This window comes from Nycticebus coucang, chromosome 22 (genome assembly GCF_027406575.1).
Source record: "Nycticebus coucang isolate mNycCou1 chromosome 22, mNycCou1.pri, whole genome shotgun sequence".
NCBI lineage: Eukaryota > Metazoa > Chordata > Mammalia > Primates > Lorisidae > Nycticebus > Nycticebus coucang.
The window spans coordinates 45,487,316-45,514,999 of NC_069801.1; the positions used below are offsets into that span (position 1 = coordinate 45,487,316).

Genomic DNA, 27,684 nt, shown 5'->3' on the forward strand with positions numbered 1-27,684 from the left:
GTAATTGACTGTTGGCAACCTGGGCTCACTACTAAGGGTTCATGGGTAGATTTTTCCAGGGTGCGAGTATACCTTGCCTAGATTCTTCTCACACAGCCTTATGTGTGAGAGTGACCCAGACTCTGGACATTTATTGCCTTTCTTCTCCCATAAAGCCACTGGGCTGATCAGGAACCCCCATGGCCTGACTAGGCAGGGGCCAAGGGCTGGGCTGGCTAAGCTCACCAGGAACAGAGTTGTCTTCCCAGCACTGGGATTGAGACGCTGTGACCCAGGGGTTTGTCTCTGCTTCATTCCTCTCCCTCCATCTTTGGGGTCTTTTGCTCTAATCCAGGCCTGGATTGGGGTCACAGCCTCCTACCGGGCCTTTGACTTTTGGCATTTACTCATTCAGTAATTTTTAAATGAGTGGATACTGTATGCCAGGTGCTGGGAATACAGCAGGGAATAAAACAGGAACCAAGTGGCTAAAGTGGGTGATGAATGTAATTATGTTGCAATTTGTGAATTATTCAAATAATTCAGATACGAGGAAGAGAAAGAAATTATTCCGATAAAAGGAACACAGAGAGAAAATTGACAACTCAGGATTCATCCCATTGATTCCTGGCATTTTATTTATTTATTTATTTATTTATTTGAGACAGATTCTCGCTATGTTGCCCTCAGTAGAGTGCCTTGATATCACAGCTCACAGAAACCTCAAACTCTTGGGCTTAAGTGATTCTCTTGCCTCAGCCTCTTGAGTAGCTACAGGTGTCCACCACAATGCCTGGCTATTTTTTTTTTTTTTTTTTTGGTTACGGTTGTCATTGTTGTTTAGCAGGCCCGGGCTGGGCTTGAACCCACCACCTTCAGGGTATGTGGCCGGTGCCCTACTCACTGAGCTATGGGTGCGGAGCCAATTCCTGGTATTTTGAAAATTACTTTAAGTACCCTTCTTTCATGATCTCATCCAATCTACCACCATTCTTGGGAGGCCGGCAGAGTCAGGAAGGCCGTTCCATTTCACGTAGGAGAGTAAGTCCCAAAGTGGTGGCAGAACTGGCTTTGAGGCTCAGGCCTCTGTCTGGTTTTCTGCCCTTCTACCCACAGCTTCTTTTAGTCATGGGCTACTCATTTGAACACACCAAGACGTAATTATATGCCACTCATCGTGACTACAATATGGATAGTCAGCGCTGGTTAGAATAATAGTTTTTAAATGTGGGTCCCAAACTAGCAGCATCCAGATCACCTGGGAAATTGTTAAAAATGTAAACTTGTAAGTCTCATGCTAGACCTCTTGAATCAGAAATTCTGGGGTGTGGTCTGTGATTTGTGTTTTAACAAGCCCCCCAGGTGATTCTGATGCACCCTGCAGTTTTAGAACCTCTGGGATAGAGAAAAGAAAAGGTCACTGAAGTTTGCCTCAAAGGACATGGTTTTAAGTTTCACCCATTGATTATGTGACTCAGGGAAATGCACATTATTCCTCTCTGCAGTCTCATTTTCCTTAACTTCAAAATAAATACACATAATGGAATTGCTATGAGCAATCACATGTGATAATATGTATGAAAGTCTTTTATGTTACACATATCAGTCAACAAGATAATAATATATTCATTCATTCAACAAGCATTTACTAAGCGTCTGGTTGGCAGAACACAGGCCACCCCTGCTGGGAACAGCCTCCTTGCTCAGAAGCACCTGGAAGAAGACGCAGATAAGCAGTTCAGTTGGAAGAGACAGAATGAGCCCCAGGACTCCACAGCAGTGATTTTCAACCCAGGTGCCATAGCACATGTGCCCTGAGATGATCTTAGGTATGCTGCGAAAAATGTTAAAGATCACTAAATAAATTATTTTCCAAAAGAAGTTCAAAGCATAGAAGATATATTAGTTTTTGTTTACTCTTAATTTAAGTGTGCCATGGAAGTTTAACTATAGGTCCAAGTGTGCCGTGAGATTGGAAGACACACTGTTCTATGGAGTAGATGTCCCTTCACTAGCTAAAACTTTTTTTTTTTAATTTTAACATGCTAAGCGTTGGGCTGCACCTGTGGGGCTAAGGACAGGAGTAACCTGCTAGAGGCTGGATGTACGACATTGGCACTAGGACGTGGATCTGGCCAGGACCTTTTCAGGCCATGCTTCTGGTGACACACTTTACACCAGGGATTTTGTGAATCCTCAGAGCAAATGCGCAGATGAAGGGTCACTGTACCAGGGAAGAGGAAACTTTGGCCAAGCGTGTGACATCACATGCCCGAGGTGGCAGAGCTAGTCTGTATGTCCAGGGTCAACTCCCCAGACATCACCATCTGATGACAGGATGGGTCTGTGGAAGGAAGGCAGTCGGCCTGGAGCACCCAAAGCTGGGCATCTCCCAGGGCTGGAGTTGTGCTAGGAACTTTCTTGTGAGTGGCTTCCTGTTGTTCTCGCCACGATAATGCAGGATAAGAATGTCTACCCTCATTTTTCTGATGAGGAAATGCAGGCTCCAGAAGAGTGTGACTCCCTGGGGTCTCATGGGAGGCTTCATGGAAGACATGACAGCTGGATTCAAACCCCTCTGACTCAGAGCCCCCAATCTAATTTTTCCATAGTCAGGACTCAGTAAACTTCACCCCCAAGGGTCTCTTGGACCCTCAACAGACCTCTTTCAAGTGATGAATTTTTTTTGAAGTCTCCTATTTTATATTTTTGAAAATACTTCTTCTATGCTATAATACATTCTTGTTTGTTGTTACCTAAAATGTTTTAAAGTACCAGTTAAAATTAACTCTCCCTTCCTCCTTCCCTTTATCTTGAGTGCTTTATGTTACACATATTAGTCAACATAATGATAATTCCATCTCTCTCCCTGTCATCTTTTTTTTTTTTTATTGTTGGGGATTCATTGAGGGTACAATAAGCCAGGTTACCTGATTGCATTTGTTAGGTAAAGTCCCTCTTACAATCATGTCTTTGTCATCTTTTTTTTTTTTTAGAGACAGAGTTTCATTTCATTTTGTCGCCCTTGGTAGAGTGCCGTGGCGTCACAGCTCACAGCAACCTCCAGCTCTTGGGCTTATGCAATTCTCTTGCCTCAGCCTCCCAAGTAGCTGGGACTACAGGCCCCTGCCATAATGCCCAGGTTTTTCTTTTGTTTTGTTTTGTTATTGTTGTGGTTTGAACCCGCCACCCTCAGTGTATGGGGCCAGCGCCCTACTCCTGAGCCACAGGAGTTGCCCATTCCTGGCATCTTAAAGTAAAACCAAGGCACCATGATGGCTATGTTAATCAGTTTGATTTAAACATTCCACATTGTATATCAAATCATCACATCGTACCCCATGAATGTATATAGCTATGATTTTAATTAAAAATTAATTAAAAATAAAAACCAAGGCAGCAGATAGTGGACATATCTGACACCTCACACCTCCTGTGATCCTGCTGTCCCTGTGGCAGGGGTCCTGGGCAGGGCTCCATCCCCCAACTGACCACCCTCCCACCTCCTCTGGTCTTTGCTTAACATCTCACCTCCCAGTGAAGCCCACCCTGGACACGCAGCAATAATGCCACCCCCTTCACCACACACACTCGCAGTCGACCTCACCCTGCTCTACTTTTCCCCTTCTTCATGGCACTGACCACCTTCTTCTACAGTTAAAAAAAAAATATTATGTTTATAATCTTCCTTCCCATACCATTCTGCCCTCACTAGATTGCAAACTCCATGAGAGAGGATCTTTGTTTCTTTTACTGATAAGTCCCAGGAATCTAAACCAGTGACTGACAGTTGGGTGACAGCCTTTGTTGTATGCCTGAAAAAAATTCCATAATGACTCAGCAGGGAACTTCCAGATACAGATGGTGATGAAGCTAGAATATCAAATCTCCCTCTCTCATTAGCTAATAAAATGGGAGCTGTAAACTGCCCAAATTCTTGGGTACTAGCACAGCTATAGCTGAAAGGGTGCATTCTGGAGTGATTGGAAGGATGCAGGACCCAGAGCTGCATCTCCAGTGTAACTAACTCCCTGGTCGGGTGGACGAGCAGTGCCTGGCAGAGTGCTGGTCACAGGCTAGAGATGCAGCACGTTTAAGGTGAATGCACGGAGGGATGGACAGAAAGAAAAATGGTCTCGCAGACATTCACATCCTTTAGGTGTCAGCTCAAATGTCACATCTCAGAGCCCTTCCCTGACCACAGGACTCCTAACTATGGGGATAATCCAGCTCAGTGATTATTATTAATTATTAGGAAGGGTAGAAGAGCGGTCTCCAGTAGAAGAGCACTGGTTCTTTACTGAACTAAACATTATTATTGATCCTTGACACAAAGGATCATATTTATGTACAATAAAACTTGGAGGAAGGATATATAATAGAATTCCAAAAGGAATTCCTCAAATACCCAAATGTACACACGGACAATTCACAGAGGAAGAAGTTGAAAAAGTACATTGATAAGCTAAGAAAGCTAAGTCGCCAAACTTTAAAAATTCCAAGTACTGAAGAAGTTGTGGAAAACTGGCCCACGCATGTCTCTACTGCTCAAGATATGGCTTAACGACCTTTTGGAAAGCAATATAGCAACACATGGGGAGAACTATAAAAATGTTCTTGTCCTTTAACCAGTTAGCTCGCTCCTGGGAGTTTAAGAAAGAAAACTAACGTAAGGAAAGCAATCATAAACGATCATAGAAGCATTATCTCCAACAGCAAGAAACTAGAGACAAAATGTAAGCGGAGAGATAAGAAATTAATCATGGCCCTCTACTGGGAAGGGTATTAAAACGATAGCTATGAAAATTGGGCAGTGGAGAAGGAAATGTTTGCCGTGTGATGTGAAGCAGATAAGGCAGAGCGCAGATGTAGGACAGATGGCCGGTTGACACCGCCCAGCCACCACAGGCAGAGGCGCTGCCAGGGGACAGGCAGGGGGGACCCTCAGAAGTGAACGTGCAGTTAGGCTGTGCTCACGGTACGGTGGCTGGGTTTTCTTCTTAGGCTTTGGATTTCTTCAAATTTTCTTTTGTATTTTAAACACAAATGGAAGAGAAGATCTCAACCAGCTGGAATGTTGGGCTGAAACCAATAAAGTGAAATGGAACGGGAATGAATGCAAAGTCCTGTATTTCATTTAAGAAATGTATGTGAAAAATTCACACACTTGGGGGGAGGGGTGAGACTGAAGAGCTGTTGGGATGAAAAAGGGGAGGAAAAAAGAAAGAGACCCCACATTTACTGAAGGCTGGAACTGGGGTCCAGTGGAAACTGGAGGCACAGCAGTAGGCCAGCATGATTTTACAATGACAACTATGTAACAGGCAAAGTGAAGGCAAGATTTGAATTCAGTGTGAGTTTCTCTGGCTTCAGACTCGTTGTTCTTTCTCTAACAGCACAGTAAACCAAAGGGACTAGTACTATGTTAGCCAAAAAGAGGGAACAGGGGAGAATTTGGTGACATTTCCCCTACCACAACCCTCAGTCTTACCCTACTGAACTTGATCGGCTCAATAGGAACTAATTCTATTGCTAAAGATGTTAATTTAAAGTCTGGGAGTAAGAGGTGACATCCTGCTGATCAGACTTGTCGTAGAGCACCGTGTCCAGTCCTGAGCCTCATCTTTAGGGGCATGTCCTAAAAGGGTAGCCAGGATGGGCAGTGCTCTTGGAATTAGGGAGCTAATAGATACTGGCTGCCTACATACATTATTCACGTTATCTTACATAATACTTGACACAATCCTATGAGGTAATATCACTACTCCATTTTTAAAACAAGAAAACTGAAGCAAAGAGAGGTTAAGAATTTGTTCAGGGTCAGGCGGTGCCTGTGGCTCAAAGGAGTAGGTCGCCGGCCCATATATTGGAGGTGGCAGGTTCAAACACAGCCCCGGCCAAAAACTGCAAAAAAAAAAAAAAAGAAGAATTTGTTCAGTACAGAAACAAAAGAATTTGCCTCAGTAAGTAGACAAATCAGAACTTGAACCCAGGGCTGTTTAAATCCAGGGTCCCCACTTTCCCAGGCAGCCTCACACGACAAACGATAGAACAAAATTCCAGCTGTTCTGGTGAGGAGAAATGATAGCCACATTTAACTCAATGAAGGGCTATGCGTAGAACCTCTGTGTGGTTTTAAAGGTGAGAATTTGACCTAGAGGAGGATATTGAATGTTCCCAACACAAAGAAATGATCCATCTTTGAGATGATGAATATGCTAATTCCTCTGATTAGATAACCACACATGTGTATTGAAGTATCACTGTGGCCAGGCACAGTGGCTCACGCCTGTAACCCCAGCACCGTAGGAGGCTGAGGAGGGAGAATTGTTCCAGATTTGCATGAGCGAGAGTGAGACCTCAACTCCTAAGAAAATGAAAAACCCAGCCAGGTGCTGTGGTGAGTTTCTGGATGCTGAGGTGGCAGGCTGCCCACAGCCCTAGTCTGAGGTTGCAGTGAGCTATGATGTATGATGCCACTGCCCTCTGCTTAGGGCATAGGGTGGGACTCTGTCTTAACAACAACAACAAAAGAAAAAAAAAAAGAAAGAAAGAAAGAAATATCACTGTGTACCCTGAGAATATGTACAATTATTATTTATCAATGAAAAAATTAAATCAAAAAAGTCTCAGAGAAGTAGATTTTTTAGCTCAACAAAAGAACATATTACTGGTGACAAAAATTGGATGGACTACTGGGTAGGAGGATGAATTCCTCATACCTGGAGGCTTTAAGCATGATCTGGAAAGGCATTCACCTGTAGTGGGATCTGGGTAGAGAACCTCCAAGTTCACTTTTGACCTTTGCATTCCATGAGGCTGTGCAGCTGCCTGGCAATCAATCCTTCAAAAGAAGTGATGAAACTATCTTTTGGTATGTCCATTTGCAGATACAAAAGCAAAAATTATATGTGCAATACTGTGCAATATAAAATTCTTCATCTGAGTTTTATTCATAAACCATCTAAAAATCCAAGGACAGGCAAATAAGCCAGCTGGGTAGCAGGAGCTAGGAGAGGGGAGCTGGAAGCCCAGGAGTGAGCCTAGTCATTGTGCACAGGGAAAAGCCCCAGAGTATCGAGAACTCTGTAAACACAAGAAATGTACAACATGAAACCCAAGATCACCTTGCAAAAGATGTTAGCAGGCTAGACACAGGGTGGGAGCATCCTTCGGTGAGGAATGAACAGGGGTAGGGATTAGAATCCCAGTGTTAACACTGATGACACTTAGACCCCTGTCTGGGCACTTTCATTACATTTTCAGTCCTCCCAAGGACCCCATAGCTAGGCATTATTTCCTCCGTTTTGCAAATGGTGTTCAGAAAGATGAAGGAACTTTTGCAAGTGAGGTAGTAAGTGCTAGAGTTGGGAATTGAATTCAAACCTATCTCCCTCTTAACTCACGCCCCTTCTACCACCATGCTGATGGAAGTGGCAAGATCCTTCCTGAACTGGCAGGCCTGTGGATCAGCCCCACCGCCTGGGCAGCTGATCAGATCATTTATACTATATTGTCTACTTTGCGGATGTTAAAACTGATGGTTATAAATTTCACAAAATACAAGGAAACATGTTAAATGCAAAGGGAAGGATACAAACTTGATCACATTCTGTAAACACAAGTATGTACAATACACAGTTATACCTAGATGAGATATATCACCACGCTTTCAGGAGTGCAATTTGAAGAGTTTCCCCAATTTTTCCAAAAGTTTCTATAATTTCTTTATAAGAGTCATAATTTAGAAATGCATATAAGAAATACACAAGTGCTAACAGTTTACTAACACATTTTCCTCGGCTAGGAAATAAGCCAAGCCCCGTCTTTCTGTTTCATCTGGTAACCAGAGCTTGTTTCCAGAGCTTCTTAAGGCAAGTGCCCAAATCTCATTGATTCAGGTCTTGCCAATTCTGTATTGACTGTCTTCTTCTACATGATTCACAACTCTGGCACAGGAATCAAAAGAATCTAAGTGTATAAGTAAGGGAAAAATCATTGGTGCCTTGACGAAAAGTCACCTGCCTCGTGACCAGCTAACAGCCTTCGGTGAGCATGATGAGGATGGCTCAACCAGACGCTGGAGCAGATCCTGTTATTTAAGAAGAAACTTATCTTATCTGATCAAATATCCTCTGGCACTTTAGAAGGAACATCAATTTTTTGGTTTGTTTGCCTTACATAGGAAATACTCTTACTGTTTCATTGAAGTGGATCTATTTTTCAAACGTGGTACTTGTGTTAAAATACATGCTCCCAGCCTTATTCCAGACCTACTGAATCAGACTGTCAAAGCTCAGGAAATCTGTCTTCTAAGCACCTCAGCAAATTTTTAAGATTAGAAAAGTTAAAAAAAAAAAAGATTGGAAATGTTTGGGAAACGCTCTACTACATATATGAATTTCTGTTCTGTGTCATGTATTTGAATGTAATGAAACTATAAATGCATATGCATATTATTATTACTCCCAGTCCCTCCTAAGGGCCTGAATTAATCCATTGACTAATTATCCCTAAACATGCCCTGAGATTACGTGCTAGATTCCCAGCTCAGACCATGACTTACCATCTTTCAGGCAAAAAGTAAAAGGCCAGGCTTTGCACAGACTTGGATTCTGACCCAGCTCCATTGCTGACAGTTCCAGGGATCCTGGATAAGAAACTATATAACCTTTCCTAAGCCTATTTCTTCATTTGTATGTGTTAAAAATGATGGCCTTGCCCTCATTTCATTTTAACAGAGCACCAGGTACCTGAAAGAGGCTTAAAACCATCTCAGTCTAAATAGGGTGCAAACCCTTTTAATTCTCTACCAGAATTGGCTCTTACAAGCGTGCTTCCTTGGTGCATCCATTTCTGATCATTACACATCATACATTCTGCCTTAGATGCTAAAAATAACATCTGCATAGGTCTTTCAGATTTACAGAGCCTTTTCACAGATCCCGTAGATTACTCTCCACAAGAACCCTGAGTTAGGGATCATTATCTCCATGTTAGAAGAAATGAGGCCCCGAGAGGTCAAGTAACCCGTCTGGAAGTGGGAAAGTCAGGATTTGAACCCAGATCCCACAATTTTTCACGGCCCTATTCTGTCTCTAACATATGCATCATATATTATGCAAAGCACTTTGATACACCTTATAGCATTTTTACTGTAGATATTTTCATAACTATGAAGTATTTCTCCCACAGCCTAAAAGCACCTATATATCAAGTACCTTTCTGTATTAGTCTTTAAAGAGAAATGTAGATCTCAGTCTTTGTCTTTTCCATGTTTAAGGAGAAAAGGAGACGAGCTCCACAACGACACATTACTTTTTTCTAGTCTCTCCTGCATTCCACACTATTCATGCCCAAGATGCCCCATGGCTTTAAATGAACATGTCTTAAGAATTTATTTACTATCTACCAACTGTCAGGAACTTTGCTTATCTCATGAAATGAGTTAATCTACATTAAACACTTAGAAAAGTCCCAGCACACACTAAGTATCTGTTATTATTATTTAGTTACCTTTATGCTCTGTGAGGCAGGTGTTCTTTTCCCCATGATACTGATAAGGACTCCGAGAAGGTAAGCCATCAGTCCAAGATTTATTATGTGACCAGTTTATGAAGAGCAAGGAAAATACCGTGAAAAGGGAAATTCACAGCTATGTATCCTATTAGCAAGCATATATTTTGCATTACAAAGAATTTTATTTATTAAAATAGAGAAGTTTTCGAAGTAGCAATCACTTCCTCTTCTTACCCCAGTGACCCTGAGCTTTTAGTTACAGACCACCAATTAATGGATAAACCATTAGAAAAACCAAAGGCCAAAGTTTTCCAACCAATGACTAAAAGCCAATAATCAGAAATTGCCAACATTTATTCAGTACTATACATATGTACAGGGTGGCCAATTTTGCACATGAACTTTATGGCCCCCATATATATCAAATGTTATCTCCTTTTTATAAAATAGAAAACAGAAACTTAAAGACGAGTTAAGCCCAAAGCAAGCAGAGGAGCCAGGCATAGAATCTAGAAGCATCAGCCCAAAGCCCTTGCCCTTTCCAATATACCATGCATACTTCATAGGCATTACAGAAAGTGCAAATCAACAGGACGCTCTAAGACGGTTTGCCAGGATGTAGGCCAGGCACCTTAGAGATTCAGTGACTGAATGAAGAATGAGATAAAAACTATGTAAGTTCAGAGAACACTTGAGATACAAGATACGACGCAGAACTGATAGCCGGCGACATTGTCTTACCCCACCTTATCACCCCCTTTCATTCCTTTACAAGGATTGACTCAAATTATCAGGGAAGCTGAATCTCAGATCATCTTGAGTGAGAAAGGTGATTGGTCCAAGATCTGGCCTTTGAAATCAGAGAAAGTAATCTTTTTCCTTTGAGATAGCCTTTCAGATCCGAAGACAGCAACCATATCTCTTATGAATTTTCTTTCCTTCAGCCTGTATGCTCCTCCCCGGAAAGGAAGGGCATTCCAGGCCATATAGCACACTGGCTACCTCCACTGTACATGCAATATTTTAAATAAACGAGGATAATGATTGCGTACATCAAAGAATTAATGAAGCTTTATTATAGAACAAAACAGAGAACAGAGAGAGACATTCTTGCATGGTTTGTAGAAATATTAGTTCATATCCCAGTCAAGTGAGAGGCAACTCGAAGACACTTTATTCTCCTTTGAAAAGAGTGCTTTTCCCAGCCCCAGAACAGCACCAGTACTGTGGCTGCTGCCTGGATCTCAGCAAATCCATCTGCTGTCTGGGCAGCTGACCTCAGAACCCAACTGGCTCCCTCCCCCCACACCACCACGCATGGTGGGGTCTGATCTAGACGGCACCATCGCTCGCATATCACACACCACACAAGGAAAACACAAAGGCTTTATGAAAAATCCAAAGTTTATTGCAAATTGTATTTTGCTTCCCTTCGTTCTTCATTTTTACAGGATTTATTGATATCCATGATTTTTTCACAGATGTACTTGTTGACTTTGGAGAGTCTCTGTGCAATTTCAGTTTCATCCACAGTTTCCTGTGCTATTCTGTCATACAAACACTCTAGACAAGGAGAAGAAACAAAGGCCGGGGATTAATGGCGAATTCGACTACATATCTTTTGGGGTGGGGGTAAAAGAAAACATGCTTCCTGACGTACTCCCCAAATATCAATTCACATATCTGGAATAACCATATTTTAAAATCTGCATCATAATGTACCTATAAAAGAGTAAAATATACACATAAATTTACACTTTAAAAATGGTAAGTTTATACTAATTGATCACAACCAGATACAGATTTCTTTATTCCTTCTCTACTCCCATTGCTTCAATTGACAAGCCTAAAATAAAAATAAATAATGCTAAAATGCCCACATACCCTCCACCCATATTAACAAGACACTCCTGTCCCTTTGAAACTCTTAGATGCCCCACCCTAATCCTCTTCCCTCCTCTCCCTGCCCAGGGGTAACCACTCTCCTGAAGTTTGGCTTTGCTTTGCTTTTGGTGTTAACACATGTACATATCCTTAAACAACACTTGTCAACCTTTTTACAAATGGGCCTATTTGTTTTTTTCACTCAGCTGTTTAGTTCTGAGATTTATCCATGAAGCTGTAGGTCATTCATTTTCACTGATGAGTAGCGTTCTATTTTAAGTCCGTACCACAACTTGTTTACCCATTTTCTTGTCTATGGATATTTGGTTTTGCAGGTACAAACACACCAGCACATGTCTCTGGGGTACACATGCAGGAGATGTTCCAGTATGAGCCTTGGTGTGGAATTGCTGAATGTTAAGACATGTACATATTCAACTTTACTAGGTGACTTCAATTGTTTTCCAAAGTGGTTGTGCTGACTGGCACTCCCATCTACAGGGTATCCAAGTATTGGTTGCTTATTTCAACAATACTTGACATGGTCACATTATTAAGGTTTTGACAACCTGATGGGGATGAAGTGCTGTCTCACTGTGACCATTATTAATGAGGCTTAGGATGGCCATTCTCTTACTGAGTCTACCATTTGCTATGATGAGGCAAAGAGTCAGCCCTGGGCAAGGCCTGGCTGAGCCTGATGTCAGCTGACTACCTGGCCTGGGGACACCTCACAAACAAGGATAACACACTACACAGTGTCTTTTTAAAGGCTGCCATGAGGCATGTGGCATAAACATGTTGATAGCCTTTTTCAAACTGTAGAGAATATTACACCATACTGTATGGGGTTGTTTTAGTATTTTATGTACATGCAACTATAAATTCCCAGGGCCTAGCACAGTGCTTATGAAGTAAATAAATGTTAAATGGATGCATGAATAAATGCCTCCCCAGAGAAACCTGAGTGAACACAAACGTTCTGGACATGAGACTAGGGTGTGGGTGGAGAAAGTACCATCAGGTGTGTACTCGGGTAGAAATTTTAAGTTCTTTGAGCCTGAGTTTCCTCACCTAAGCAGGAGTGGCAATCCAATCCTAAGGACTGCTATGGAGAATTTGCAAAATCCTGTCTTTACAAAGGCAGCCTGAGCAGGTAATCCTCTCAGAGGTGCAGGATGCCAGCACGAGCAGGGCCCGTGGAGACCGGCCTGTGCTCACTCCTCCACTTACGTATGAGAAGACTGAGGCCCAGATAACAGGAGTGAGTGTGGGGCAGAATCCGCCCCCGCCTCCCCACACACGGAGTGGACCCCGGACCTGGAGCCGGGCGGCCTGCCTCCTCTCGCAGGTCCTGCTGCAGGGGCATGTGAGCTAAGCGGTCTTTCACGGGCACCCTTTATTCCCCACTGAGAAGGGTTTGCACAGGGAAGCCTTTAAAAGCTTTTACTTGGCCTCCACTGTTTCTTCACTACTCCCAAGCCTGACTAATCCTCACTTGCTGTTGCCTTGGCCTTTCATAAGGATCGCGAGATGAGAAGGTAGAGGGCCCTGGCCCTGCTATGCTCACCCGCACTTCCCTCTCCATTCCCAGCTCCCCCACACATCAGTGTCTTTTCTCATCTCTGCCCAGAATACCCTGGCAACACCCTTCACCTATCTCCAACCCATTCTTCCAGACTTTGCCTTTTTGGAACCTACCCCACTCTACTTGCAACTCTGTGCTCCCACACCTGCTTGGCTTGTCTCTCTGGTGAAGTGCTGATCACAATCTGATAAAGCTGTAACTACCTAGTCTCCCTTCACAGACAGGGATGCTCGGGCTTCCCTCTCCAGGCCAAGAGAAAGCAAAGAGGCACAGTGATTTTGCTGGAATCAGAACCAAATGAGGAGGATGGATGGTGATGAGAACTGTTTTGAAGTTCAGGAGTTCAAATCTGGCTCTAACCCTAGATGCTGTGCAACCTCCAGGAGGAACCTCTCTGGGTCCCAGTTTCACTATGAAAGTAGTGAAATCTAAGGAGATCCTTGCAGCTGTAAGTCTAGTTGTCAGCAAAGTAACAAGGGCAGGTAAAGAGGCAAAGGAGAGAGAAGATGGAGGCGGGAGGCAGGAGAGCAGGTGTGATGGCCCTTATGAGCCCTAGGACAAGCCCTTGTAGAAAGAGAAAGGTGTGAATGCAGGAAGGTTTTCAGAGGGGCTCCCCAAAGAATTCCAATCATGCTTATTTCCTAGGGGTACCAGCCCTGAACGGCTCCTCAGGTTGATTAAAAGGCTTTCGCTAGACTCTAGATATTAATCACCTGCAGTTGCTGAGAATGTCTCCCTCTGCGAGGGAGCATTTGAGATTATTGCTTAATTAACAAGGTTTATAACAGCGCTAATGTGTCCTATTAAAAAAGTTATAAAAATTAACCAGAACGCAATGCTGAGGCTCATTTAGAAAACTCAGGCACTCTGCAAAAGGTCATTTGACCCTAATAGGTTTAACTGTCATTCTGGAGCTTGTCATTAGAGTAAGACTCTGCTTTCCTAAAGCAGGGCCAGCATTCACCCCATCCCTCTGCTGTCCGGTAAGGAGAGATTTTGAAATCAAAGAGAAGAGAAATCCTCCCCAATTCTGTGAGTGTAAAGGCTTTTGCCATTTTTACATGGCAAATGTGACTAAATGTGATAAAAATCAAACAAAATAAATACAATCTCAATCCAGCAGACAGCTTGCATGGGTATAACCAGCCAAATGCAATCTGGAATAGCTCAAATAATTAGGCTAAAAACAGTGACTATATGGTGGGATGGGAGACAGACTCCAAACCTGCCTGTGTTGTGGTAAAAAAATAATAATCAACATAGTATTTCAGTAACACAAGAAACTTCTGGTGACAGCAGGAAGCCTCAAACTCCAGTTCAGCTTGGCTCTGTCTCTAATTAATTGTATGACCTTGGGCTGGTCAGTTTCCTTCCACTTACATGGAAAGCATTTATAGGCTCTAAGGGGTTGGGGACAAGCCTCCTAGAAGGCAAAGACATAGTAAGAAGAGAACTGAGACAATATTGGGTACTCCGGGACATGTGACACAAGCACCCACCCACCCAAAGAGGTCAGGGACATCTAAGCAGATGTAGGCTAGAAAGTGTGACCAGTGTTTGAGGCACCACGAACGGCATTTACAAACCCCCCAATGTGAGAGGGCACAATGCTCGTTCAGGAGATACGTAGTTCATCGTGGTAATAACTTAAGAGTTCACAGGGGAGTATTGCTGAAAAATAATTCTGGAGGTACAGCCAGGAGCCCAGATTACGAAGGTGCTTTTATGGCCTGCTAAGCAGCTTAGCCCTTAATAATGAACACCATGAACCGGCCATTACTGGTGTAGTGGTAAAAGGATCATATCTGATTTCTGAATGATTATTCTGGTTACATAATGGGAAGGGGAGTCTGGAAGCTGCCAGGGAAGTGAAGGGGAGAAATGATGTGGCCTGGGCTATGAGAGGGGCAGTGGCTATAGAAAGAAACAGATGATTTAAGAGGTATTTGGGGGTAGAAAAGCCAGGCATGTGGAGTCAAGGGTGAGGTGGGTCCTGGGCTAGTGGTGTCACTCACCAGGACAGGGAGCCCAGCACAGACAGGAGGCTTTGTGGAAGAGAAGACAGCAGTTAGCAGGGAAGTTCTGCCAACATCACGTGGACATCCATGAGGAGATCACTGGGGGGCACATGAATATGTGGATCAGGAACTCAGAAGTGTTAACTGGGGTCAAACACAGATCTGGGCATCAACAAATATTTACTGAGCTCTCTACTGTGGGGTATCCCTCAACAAGATCTTCATAACATTTTTATTCTAAGGGAGGAGATGGGAGAAAGACAATTATCAAGTAAGCAAGTAAATAAGAAATGCTATGCAGGGACTTTAAGCAGGGTGATGTGACAGGGAGCAGTGGGAGGCTGGGAGGCCTAAGTGACCGGGAGGTAGAGCGTGCAGATCAGGAAGGTCACTGTCGGCGGTGGAATAGGAAGGGCTGAAGAAGGCCTCTGCGGCTATGCACAGGGGCAAGTGGGAAGTGTGGTGTGAGGCGAGGTCAGAGGGGTCACTGAGGCCAGATCACAGGCATCAGCCAGGTGAGGCACACGGGTTTGAACCCAGAGCCGAGAGCACACTGATGGCAGTGGGAACCATGAAAGGTGAGAAGACCGGCCAGGAATGCTTGGTGGGATGACAGAGAAGTGAGTTTCACCAAGGAGACAGGACAGCCAGCAAGGTGGGGAGACATCCTCAGTGTGCAGAATGGATTTCTCAGTAAAGGAAGCATGGTCACCTTCAACAGCGCTGGTAAGAAGGAGGGAAACGAGGCCTGGGTTTAGTAATGAGGAAGTCACTGGGACCTTGGTGAAGACAGATCAGGCAGAAGGCTGGGAGTGGAAGGCGATGGGCAGGGGCATTATCAGGGGCACAGACAGTGGAAGTGTCAGGAGAAGCCAGGAAGTGAAGAAGAGAGAGGCAGCAGCAGCGGGGTGACAGAAATGCCCTTGAAGGAGTGTTTGCTTTTGTAAGACGTGAGTAATCGAGGCATATTTAAACATCGTTGAGAAGGATTCAGTAGAACAGGAGCATAAAATTAGAGCAACAAAGACTTAGGAAGACAGGTGGCCTGGAATCTAGGCCCCGATGGAGAGAATTACCAGCACCAACCAAGAGAAGGAAACTGCTTTTCGGGCATGAAGGTACAAAGCGGGGGACAGAGTTACGTCTGCCAGTGTGGTGGTTCGAAGCTGTGGAAATTATTTTCTCTGTGAAGGAAGAGATAAGCCCACCTTTTGGGAAAGAGATAGGTGTCAGGGGGACTATCATGTTTGGAAACAAAGCAGAGAAATTTAAAAAGGGATTGGAAAAGGAGGCAGTTCAGCAGGGAGGGAGCTGGGAGGCGGTGGAGTGAATGGGTAATGGCCCCAGACCATGCAGCTGGGGAGGAATTCACTGCTACTTCCTCAGCAGCCCTGACTGTTGTAAGAGGTAAGTTTTCAGCTAAGGGAACTGAGACATGGAGAGGAAAAGGGATTTAGAAGGAAGCACACCAATGGTCAGTTGTTCAGGGATCAGCTGGTGGGTCTCAGTGTTTCTCCTGCTCAACACTCATTTACTGAGCTCCTACTGTGTGCCAGCCACTGTGCTGGGCAGCAAGGATGTGAAGATAATCAGATATGGTCTCTAGGGCCCCCGAGGCAGACACACAGCAGATGGTTTCATGTCATGCGACAGTGGTGAGGACAGCCAGTGATGGGAAGGGACCCAGCACCTGCCAAGTCACGCTCCAGCAAGTGCAGCGGAATGAGAGGTCAGCCACCTACCAGGCAAGGCAAAGTTTCGTCCCCAGGGGGGCCTCTTTCTCAGGGCGAACTCCTGAATCAGGCTTTACTGTTTCACACAGCAGCCAGACTGAAGCTTAGCTCTGATTATCTGTAAGTAAGTGGCTGCCTTAGTGGATTAAGCAGGAGCTGGCCAGGCCAGGGAGACAGCTGTACTGCACAGAGCGAGCCCAGAGCACAGGAAGGGCCCGTGGTATTCAGTCTGGACTCTGAAATCTGTAGCTGTGACCTCAAGCTGGCTGCTTAATTTGTGTCCTGCCACCTCCAAAATATGCCCTCGACCTGGCCATTTCTCTCCACTTCCCCTGCTGTAACCTTAGTCTCCGGCAGTAGCATCTCCCCCGGGATCACTGCATTAGTTTCCTAAATGATCTCCCACGTGGTCACTCCACGACTGGGGGAACTCCATTGCTTTTCTCCTGTAAGCAGAGTGAATCCAAGCTGTGTGCTGTGCATTCCCACTCCTGTAGGACTGGCTTTTGGCCCACGTCCCTGACCCCACCCTCCCGTCTTCTACACTCCAGCCACCCGGGGCTTCTCGGCTCCTGAGCCTTTCACAGGGCTGCCTCTTCCCCACTCAGCTTGCAGCTCCAGTGTCACCTTCTCAGCCTGATCTTCTCCAACCGCCCCAGCTAGAGCAGCCCTCTTTGTCCTACCTCGTCATATAAGGAAGCTCACAGAATCTTGAACTTTCTGTCTTGTTTCTGGACATATTTGTTGTCTACCCCCAGAACCTGCCTGGGACCTGTTCAAAATACAGAGGGTGCCCCCCAAATTACATTTTTTTATTTTTTTGCAGTTTTTGACTGGGGCGAGGTTTGAACCTGCCACCTCCGGTATATGGGGCTGGTGCCCTACTCCTTTGAGCCACAGGCACCACCCTACGCATGTTTTAAGAAAGGAAAAAACGGGCAGCACCCATGGCTCAGTGTAGGGCGCCAGCTGCATATACAGAGGGTGGCGGGTTCAAGCCTGGCCCCAGCCACATTGCAACAAAAAAATAGCTGGGTATTGTGGTGGGCACCTATGGTCCCAGGTACTCAGGAGGCTGAGGCAAGAGAATCGCTTAAGCCCAGGAGTTGGAAGTTGCTGTGAGCTGTAGCACCATAGCACCCTACCGAGGGTAATAAAGTGAGACTCTGTCTCTATAAAAAAAAAAAAAAAAGAAAGGAAAAAACTATATTAAAATTGTAATACTCAAGTCATATTGACTTCTACAATTACATGAAGTGCTCAACATGACTTGTATTCATGAGTATATATTGAATATTACAATTTTAATAGTTTTTCCTTTCTTAAAATATGTGTACCTTCCTTGAGCACTCTCTGTGTATGTGTTAACTGACTGAGTCTTACTTTCTTCATCAAAATATGCAGATATGGACACTCAGAGAACATTGTGAAGTTTAGAAGTACAGATCCTGAGGCCCGCTTGCTGGCCTGGACACCTGGGTCTGCTCTGTGAGTGTAAGACCTCGCCAAGTTGCCTAACATCGCCACGTCTCAGTTTCTTCATTTGCAAAACAGGAATAGTGAAGGGTTTAAAAGTGTTTTTAAAAAAGATTATCATTAAAAAAAAAAAACCAGAATGTGAAACATAGTAAGTGTTCAAAATAATCAGCAATTAATATATTCTCTTTGCTTCCTCTACACCACTGTTGTTTTTGTGTTCATCCTCCCCACAAAACTGTGAGCTCCCTGCAGAGACCATGTCTTATCCTTCTTTGTGTCCTCAAAGGCCCAGCAGAGGGCCTGGCAAAGAATGGATGGATGGAGGGAGGGTAGGAGAGAGGGAGGAAAGAAAGAAGAAAGTGAAAAGAGAGGAGGAAGGCAGGAAAGAAGAGAGAGGAATAACAAAGGAGGAAGAAAAGGAAAGAAGGGGAGGGACGGGGGAGGAGGAAAGGAGAGAGAGAAGGAGGGAGGGGAGAGAAGGAGGGAGGGGAGAGAAGGAGGGAGGGGAGAGAAGGAGGGAGGGGAGAGAAGGAGGGGGAGAGAAGGAGGGAGGGGAGAGGAGGAGGGAGGGGAGAGAAGGGGGGAGAAAAGGAGGGGGGTAGAGAAGGAGGGAGGGGAGAGAAGGAGGGAGGGGAGAGGAGGAGGGAGGGGAGAGAAGGGGGAGAGAAGGAGGGAGGGGAGAGAAGGCAGGAGAGAAGGAGGGAGGGGAGAGAAGGAGGGGGGAGAGAAGGAGGGAGGGGAGAGAAGGAGGGGGGTAGAGAAGGAGGGAGGGGAGAGGAGGAGGGAGGGGAGAGAAGGAGGGGGGTAGAGAAGGAGGGAGGGGAGAGAAGGAGGGAGGGGAGAGAAGGAGGGGGAGAGAAGGAGGGAGGGGAGAGGAGGAGGGAGGGGAGAGAAGGAGGGAGGGGAGAGAAGGAGGGAGGGGAGAGAAGGAGGGGGAGAGAAGGAGGGAGGGGAGAGAAGGAGGGAGGGGAGAGAAGGAGGGGTAGAGAAGGAGGGAGGGGAGAGAAGGAGGGGGGTAGAGAAGGAGGGAGGGGAGAGAAGGAGGGAGGGGAGAGAAGGAGGGGGAGAGAAGGAGGGAGGGGAGAGGAGGAGGGAGGGGAGAGAAGGGTGAGAGAAGGAGGGAGGGGAGAGAAGGAGGGGGGAGAGAAGGAGGGAGGGGAGAGAAGGAGGGGGTAGAGAAGGAGGGAGGGGAGAGGAGGAGGGAGGGGAGAGAAGGAGGGGGGTAGAGAAGGAGGGAGGGGAGAGAAGGAGGGAGGGGAGAGAAGGAGGGAGGGGAGAGAAGGAGGGGGAGAGAAGGAGGGAGGGGAGAGAAGGAGGGGGAGAGAAGGAGGGAGGGGAGAGGAGGAGGGAGGGGAGAGAAGGGGGGAGAGAAGGAGGGAGGGGAGAGAAGGAGGGAGGGGAGAGGAGGAGGGAGGGGAGAGAAGGAGGCAGGGGAGAGAAGGAGGGAGGGGAGAGAAGGAGGGAGGGGAGAGAAGGAGGGGGGAGAGAAGGAGGGGGGAGAGAAGGAGGGAGGGGAGAGAAGGAGGGAGGGGAGAGAAGGAGGGAGGGGAGAGAAGGAGGGAGGGGAGAGAAGGAGGGAAGGGAGGAAAGCAGGCAGGGGTCCAGGATATAGACTTACCTGTAGGGAGAAAAATGACCCTCTGTCTCTGCCCTCCCTCCAACCCCTCCCAAACACCAGACATGAAGCTGAGTCCAGTGACCAGCAGCCTGTCTTCATCTCATTAACTGCTCCAGGCACAGTGTGAGAACCACCAAGAACTGTGTTCCCAGCCTCGACCTTTGCAGCCGTCTGCACATGGCAGCAGCCATCCCATCCCATGCCTCTGTGCAAGATGCTCCCGCCCCCAATTACGTCTGCATGCACACCTGTGTCTCCACGTCTGACGTATCCTTCAAGGCCCAGTCAGAGACCCCCTTCCCTGATTTTCCAGCCAAGGGTATTTATTCCCCCAACCTGAGAACTGTTAGCACATCTCCTGTCTGTCTCTCATGCTAGCTGCTTGAACTGCACTTGTGTTCAAAGCTCATTTGCCCTGTTCAAAGTGGGCTCTTCTGGGACATCTGGGTATCAGCTCCTGCGTGCCCTGCCCAGCCTCGGGCCTGCTACGCAGAGGCTTCAGTAAGTGTTTGTTGAATTGAATTGTGCCTGACACACTCTTGACAGGGTGAAGGACAGAATCTCAGCCACCGTGTTTCCACTCAATGACCTACCTCTGACAATGCTGAGTTTGTGAGGCGAGAGGGGTGGCTTAGGGATTGCATCTTTCTTTTTTTTTGTGGCGACTCCTGTGACGCTTCTGTTTTTCAGAACATCTGTTCCCCAAATCATGACTGCCAAGTTCTTTGTGTACTTGGAATCTCCTTGGGTTACTTGTAGCTGGTGCCATTTCTCCTCATCAACCCAAATCCCGCTTCCCAGATGGACCTGAAAGGGATAAGAACACCAGCACCTGCTTAGCCAACAGGAAGACAGTGGGAGGCTTCTTGTTCTTTAAAAAGCCCTGCTGCACCTGGAAGGGGTTCAGACCATAAAAACTAAATTACCTCTCCTTAGGGTAATCACAATGACTGTCATTTATTGAGCATCTGTAAAGTCCCAAGTCTTATTCTAATGCTTTATAGTCACTATCTCAAATCTTCATGGCAGCGGTCCAGTAGAACCTCTGTATGCTGACCACGCAGGGGACTGTAACGAGGAACTAGGCCTGCTGTGCTGACACATCCACACGGTGCTTGTCTATGAAAATTAGGTCAACGTAAGGAGGTGGTCAATGTAGGGAAGTGGTCAGCTCTGGTGTTTCTACTGCATTTTTATTTCAGATGAAAAAACCATGTTCAGAATGATGAGGTGACTTGCTGAAAGTCACACAACTACTGAGTGACAGAGCCGGGACTCTAAATTGTATTCATGTTATCACGAGGCTGCTCAGAGCCTGAGTCTCAGGACACAATATGCTTTCACTTTTCGTGTTACACTAGGGAAAGACCTGTCTCCTCATAAGATGAACATTCTGGGACACATATTCCTCTAGCATAGTAGTTTTCAACCGTGGCTGCATACAGAGGTCACCTAGGGAGCTAAGGAAATCACGGTGCTGGGCCCTGCTCTCAGGGATCCCGATTTATTGGGTGTACGAGTGGCCTAGCCATTAAGACAGTTTAAAGCCCCCTAGGTAATTCCAACTTGCGGCTAAGTTTAAAAGCCCTGCCAGCTGGAAGGGAGGGGAGCAGCCGCCCTGCCAGTCGGAGTGTAGCTGTGCAAAGTCCTTTCCCTTCTCTGAGCTTCAGTGTCTCTGTCTATGAAGTGGAAGAATTAGATTTCATCTTGAGTTCCTTCTGGCTCAAAGTACCTGTGATTTTAACAAATTAAACACAACTAAATGCACCCAGTTTGATTCTGATGGCACAAAGAACAGAACACAATTTTAAGCTCCCTATAAGGGAAGACGTCAGAAAGTTTCAGTGAAGAGCCAATAAATGCAAAAGATCCAGAATGTTCTAGCAATAAGCTACAAGCTTTTATTTGTTTTTCTTTCTGGCTCTTTGAACAACTTGCAAACCATTTACTAACATTAATTATTAAAAAAATAGTTTTGACTTTGACATCGCCATTTATATTGTATTTCTGCTGAGTCTACAAAGGGAGGAGATGGCCTGTGTGGGGACAGAGGGCGGCGCCTGCTAACGACCTACAAGGTCCTTGTTTTCAGAAAGACCTGCATGTCACTAATGTTGCATGTCAGGAGACATCTTAGGAGAGGCCCTGGGCAGAGCAATTGCACACACACTCAAACTGGTGGCAAACTGGCAAGACCCATTGTTCAAAAGACATATCTTTCTGCTTAAGCTTGGCTTAGGAAGGAAGGTGGGCACACACGGCCAGGCAGATGGGTCAGCCAGAACACTTCTTCCTGCACCAATTACTGAGGCTTTCCAACCATCAAAAAGAAAATTATATAGCAAGACAGCCCACTCACAAATGTTAGTAAGTAAACAATCCACCTGCCACGTTTGACTTCACCTCCTTTTGCTCAAAAGATAATTCAGACTGCTGCAGGCAATCAGAGAACCAGACCCACCTGCCCTCTCCTGCTGTAAACTTCAGTACTGCAAATATATTCTTACAGCTCCGGGAAGATAAGTAACCCTGGAGTGAGATGTGCTAGCAGGAGCTGACCAGGCAACACTGACCCTCGGGTCAAGTCTGGCCTTTTCTCTGCAGTCTGAACTGCAGGTGGGCAGTCTGTGTGCCCGATGAGGCATGCTGGGGACAAGTTCCCTGCGGCTCCCTGCTGGACCCTGTGTCACCTCCCTGATGACACTCTGAAGCTACCCACACAAGCTTCCTGAAACAGGAGATAAACAAGAAATTTTGAATTTGATTAGATTCTGAATCAAAAAAATCTTAGAGGGTGGCGCCTGTGTAAGGTGCTAGCTCACTGTGTAAGGTGCTAGCCACATACACTGAAGCTGGTAGGTTCAAACCTGGCCCTGGGCCAGCTAGAACAACAATGACAATTGCAACAACAACAACAAAAAATAGCTGGGTCTTGTGACGGGCGCCTGTAGTCCCAGCTACTTGGGAGGCTGAGGCAAGAGAATCGCTTAAGCCCTAGAGTTTGAGGTTGCTGTGAGCTGTGATGCAACAGCACTCTACCCAGGGCAATAGCTTGAGACTCTGTCTCCAAAAGAAAAAAATCTTAGAGATGGAAGACAACTTCAGTTTTTCAAAGATCTCTGCTCTTTAATACCCTGGGCCTTGCTTTCTTATGACCTTTTAATTTATTATTCTCGAAAGAGAGATGACAGTCACTTTAGCCAATGTTCTAGAAGAGAAGGGGAATGCTAATATTTTCCGAGTACATATAATAATAAACCAGGTATTGTATACCCAATTTGTTTAATCCTTGAATGACCTTAAGAGGTGGAAATAGGTAGAAATTATTATTCCCATTTTACAGAGTGAACAAAGAATCAGAGGGACTAAATTGCCTTTCCTAAGACACATTAGCAGTAAATTCTGGAATCAAGATTCAAACCCAAATCTGTGTGATCCAGAAGCTCCTGCTTTCCCAGGCTTCCCCGGAGCCACCGGTGTCCCAATGGTGCCAATGTGGTTGAAACACAGCAGTTCTAACACATCAATGGTAAGTTTTCCTTTCTGAATTTTCCCCTGCCTCTGCAGCTTCCAGGGCAGTTGACCACAGCAGAAAGGAAAACCAGGAAAACAGCCAGGGATAGGCCTTCCTGCTTCTAATCCCTGCTCCTTTCAACCCACCCATAATCATTGACAGATTAATTTCCCTAAAACACCTCTTTGCTTCTTTGACTAGATGACTTCTGTGGTCTTTCAACTCTGTTTTTACATCAACTTTCTGGAATTCCGAATGGCTCTCTGTTTTCTGTCGCATCTAATCCTCTGCCTGGCTTTAAAGGCTCTCTAGAGCCCTTTCTATCTACTAACCTTCATTCCCCTACCGAGGTCACCACTCCACAAAGCTGCTGCACTCATTCACATCCTTCTACTAGCGTGCTGTAACAGAAAGAAGATGGGTTCTGGAGCTGCCAGCCCTGGGTGTTTAAATTCCAGCTCTTTCTACCTACTAGCTGGTTAACTTGGGTTGGTCACTGTCCTTCCCTGAGCCTTGCTTTTCAGCTGTACAGCAGGCAGATCATTACCTAATTCACAGAACTGCCTTGGGGCTTAAATGAGAAAAGATGGCCCCAGTGTCACAGCTGCACACACTCAGTAACGCTCCGTCCTTTGTCTCTTGTCTCCTCCCCATGCTTCTGCTCTCGCCACTCCCCTGCCCAGGAACGAATGGTTCCCCTTATGTTTTCTTAAGCCTGGTGATCCTTCTATCCCTTCTGAATTCCTAGCTCCCTTAGAGCCTTTTCCACCTGCTTCACAGCCCTTTGGTAGAGAGGTTCAAGGCTTTGCCTCTTTTGTCCCCACAAAGTGATGAGGACTAGTCTGAACACAAAGCAGTAGGAGACAGATGGGCACATTTAATGTCGTCATGGCACTGGTTTTAGCTCTAATGAGCTGCTGTTCCTTGAAGAAGAAAATATTTTCTGGCACTCACTTGGGTAAAAGGCCAACTTTATAGTACAGAATGAAAGATAGATTCTGGGGCACTAGAGATAAGGGCCCCTGAGGTCAGCAAAGCTCAAGGTCACCTGGCACAACACACAGAACAGACTGGAGAGCACTGGCCTGGGGACCGGAAGATCTGGCTGCTTCTAACATGTTAAGTAACTGGAGATGAGCCCTTCTCTGGATGTGTTTGTCCAACCATACCACCTATAAATTAGGTGATTTAAACTTTAGTGTTCTTTCCAGCTTTATGATTCAATGAGTTTGTGAAATAAAACATCTTAGACAAAGAAAAGCCATGCCCTTTATCAGAATCAAGTAATTTGCATGGCAAGCCCTGTCTACTCACATGTAAACCACAGTACTCTATTTGATTGAAATGTTAAAGTTATGTGTCAAGGGAGGTTATTAAAAGTATGGCCTCTGGTAGGATGGGACCTGATCAAAATACATCCTTGGGAAATGTCGTATGGGACAAAACTCATTTACTACTAGGAAATGGATCCCATTCCAGCATCTAAGCCTTGCAGAGTTTAAGGCCCCTGATCCTGCAGAGGGAACGAAGGGTCAGAAAGGACGGCAGAGCCGAGAACAAGGAAGGCTACTTCTAGGGTGTGGAAACTGCTGCTGCTGGGAAGCTGCCATCCATGCTCAGTGTGTCTGATTCCTTTCCTTCACCCTAACACATCTCTCCGCCTGACTACAAATTAGGAGCAAACAGAAAAATAGGTTAGTCTCATAGTAACATCCCGGTAAAAAGCAATGCAAAAACAAAATAGGCATTTTCAAAATTTCATGTTCAACTCTGTGTAAATAAATTAAATGAGAGTTGGGGACTCCTTCTCTGGGAGAGAAATGCTATCTTTGCAAAAGGGTCCCTCTGTAATGCTCAGAAACTGTCCACTGGCTTCAAAGCAAGAGAGAAATAGATTTCTCTCAGAAACTACTTTAAGGAAAACTCTAGCCATTCCATAATGTCGTCCTGATTAAAAGGAAATCAACAAACAGACTAGTCCTATCTTCTCTTATCTTCACTTAGGGAAGGCCCACCAAACTTAGACACACAGTTTGAGTCAAAAGGCACGTGAGAACTTCAGTCAGATCCCACCTTTCACAGACAGTGAGTCCTGGATAACCAAAGGACCTGCCCAAGGCCACACATGGTGCAGAGGTAGAGCTAAGAACTCGGGCTCCAGGATGCCTGCTTTTACACTGTCGTGCCACCTCTCCACTGCAAAGCTGACTTTTCAAGCCTGTTGAGTGGAGCAAGGCAGGGCCTGTGGCCTGGGCCATCGGCCTTGCCTCTGCAGGGAAGGAAGCGCTCTGTGGGAGATGCCAGGGCTGACAGCACCTCCAAGACAGCCCTGAAAACTAAGAGGTTTCATTTCCTCAGCTTGACAATATTTGCTTTGGCTCAGGATGGCCAGCTGCAGGGATATATCTGCACAACCCAAATAAAACAACCTTTTCTTGCTCATCACCCCACTGGGGAATGACACTAGATAAACAGAGACCTTTTAAAGCATGAGGTAAGAAAAATGAGCTGATGTAAATGACTCTTTAAGGAAAATGAGAGGTGATGTCTATAATGAATGCCAGGGTGGCAGAGAATCTAACTCTGAGCCTGGATTTTATCAGCGCCTGGACAAAAGGGTCTGCTATGCTTCTTTGAAGATGAATTCATTTGGATGTTAGAGGATGCCAGAACAGTTTTCTCCCATGACCTGCTGCTGTATCATCATGTGACTGTAAGATTTCTAAGGGTTATTCCATTAATTTCCATCCCTGTATCAATATAATTACTAATAGTGCTTATGTTTTCTTTCATGATTTATTTCCAAGCATTATACAAGAAAACCTGAGGAATGATACTGTGGCTCTAGGGCTGTAGACTAGTTTAGGGGACAGCAAGCTTGTCTCATTTACCCATGTCCCTGGTACCTAGCATAGGGCTGGAAATATACAGATACTTTGTAAACGATGAACGAATACATATTGAGTTGTTATGTGTAAACCAGATGCTTCATTTCTGGTTCACCTGATACATTTAAGCATCTGCTTTCATAGGAAGGTAGAACAAGCTTCATCACACTATCTTGGGAATTTTAAAGAACTTTCTCACTAATAAGCTATTTTAAAATGTCAGTTTAGTTTTATAGTTGCTTTGGCCCAATATGTTTAAAAAAAAAAAAAAGAAAAGAAAAAAAGGAGAAAGGAAGGAAGAGAAAAAGGTCCCAGCAAAGCTACACTAGTTATAACAGAAAAATTCTAGAAATAGTCACTCAGGGCTAGGCCAGGAGGCCACCCAGTCACACTGCGTGTGGAAAGCTCCCACCATGCTCTCCCTCTTTGCTCTGACTCGCCAACGCTTGCAGGGAACGGATATTGAGCTGAAAACACTACCTTGCCATTGTCTAGGATATACTTGTCCATGACAGGCGCAGGAGCGGGGTAATAGGACGACGTATTTGCTTCCTCACTGAAAGTGCTCCGTAACTCCGGTTCGGGCTCGAGACATTCTGACTTTACTTTTTCCAGGTCAATGGCAGGACCTAGGCAGTTAAGAAAAGAAATCTGTCTAGAACTCCAAGGAAAATAAAAGGCAAATACTTTTAACTATGCATCTATCAGCACACAGTGGCACCAAAAAAAAAATGCTAGCTTATTTTTGTCCAGTGGACTACACTTAAACCCAGAGTCAAAAATCGTACGAGGTCTGCATGTCCCAAGGGAAAGTGTACAAAACTGGAAGACAAGAATGGACCAGACTCAATTGATTAAGTATGAATGAGGACCACTGTTCTAGGGTGTCATTGTCTAAATGGAAAGGAGACTCAACTTCCTGTGCAGGAAAGAGGTTCTGTTAAGACTGGGTTAGAGGGTAGCGATTACGAGAATATGCAAATTATGCACTTGCCAAAAAACCCCACCTCGGTGGCCTCCACTGGAAAAAGCCACAGCACAGGAAGGGAGGCCAGGAAAGCCGTGAGGGGCAATATGAAGGCCTCCCCTCCCCAACACCCCGTATCTAGAGAGGCGCATTGCAACCAAGAAATTAAAATACAATACAGATTAGGCCCCTGATTGCCCGATCCAGCAGTTCCTCTGATTTCTATTTTAATGTAATCAACACAAATTATGTGCAGTTTAAACAGTGAAAGGAAGCTAGATAAATGGTGGTGGTTTCTAAGGGGGATGTTTTATCCCCATTAGCTTGTAAAAGTGATGGACTTACTATTTTTTTTAAGTCACCTATCGTGTCTTGATTACCAAAGGGCAGAGAAACAGGATGAAAATAGGTAAATAAGGCTGAATGACTTGATTAACTTTTGTGGGAGAACAACTCTGAAATCCAACAGAATTTAATATGCTGGAAAAGTCTCCCTA

General features: G+C 45.3%; 2 protein-coding genes across 5 annotated transcripts in view; both read right to left on the reverse strand.

The window, feature by feature from the left end:
* AGBL4 (AGBL carboxypeptidase 4) overlaps positions 1–27,684 on the reverse strand; it is a 1,493,965-nt gene that overhangs the window by 240,399 nt on the left and 1,225,882 nt on the right. The gene's annotated exons all lie outside the window — the stretch shown is intronic.
* The window catches only part of BEND5 (BEN domain containing 5), a 52,480-nt gene continuing 35,680 nt past the window's right edge, over positions 10,885–27,684 (reverse strand). For 3 of the 4 annotated variants that reach the window (XM_053576012.1, XM_053576014.1, XM_053576013.1), the window contains 3 exons: positions 26,701–26,849; positions 20,412–20,625; positions 10,885–11,061 (listed from right to left, as the gene is read on the reverse strand). In XM_053576012.1, coding sequence (XP_053431987.1) covers positions 10,904–11,061; positions 20,412–20,625; positions 26,701–26,849 — 521 coding nt within the window. In that variant the 3' untranslated portion in view covers positions 10,885–10,903. Of the gene's footprint in view, positions 11,062–14,985; positions 15,088–20,411; positions 20,626–26,700; positions 26,850–27,684 lie in introns of all 4 variants that reach the window. The other variant, XR_008376880.1, reaches the window with a different exon arrangement.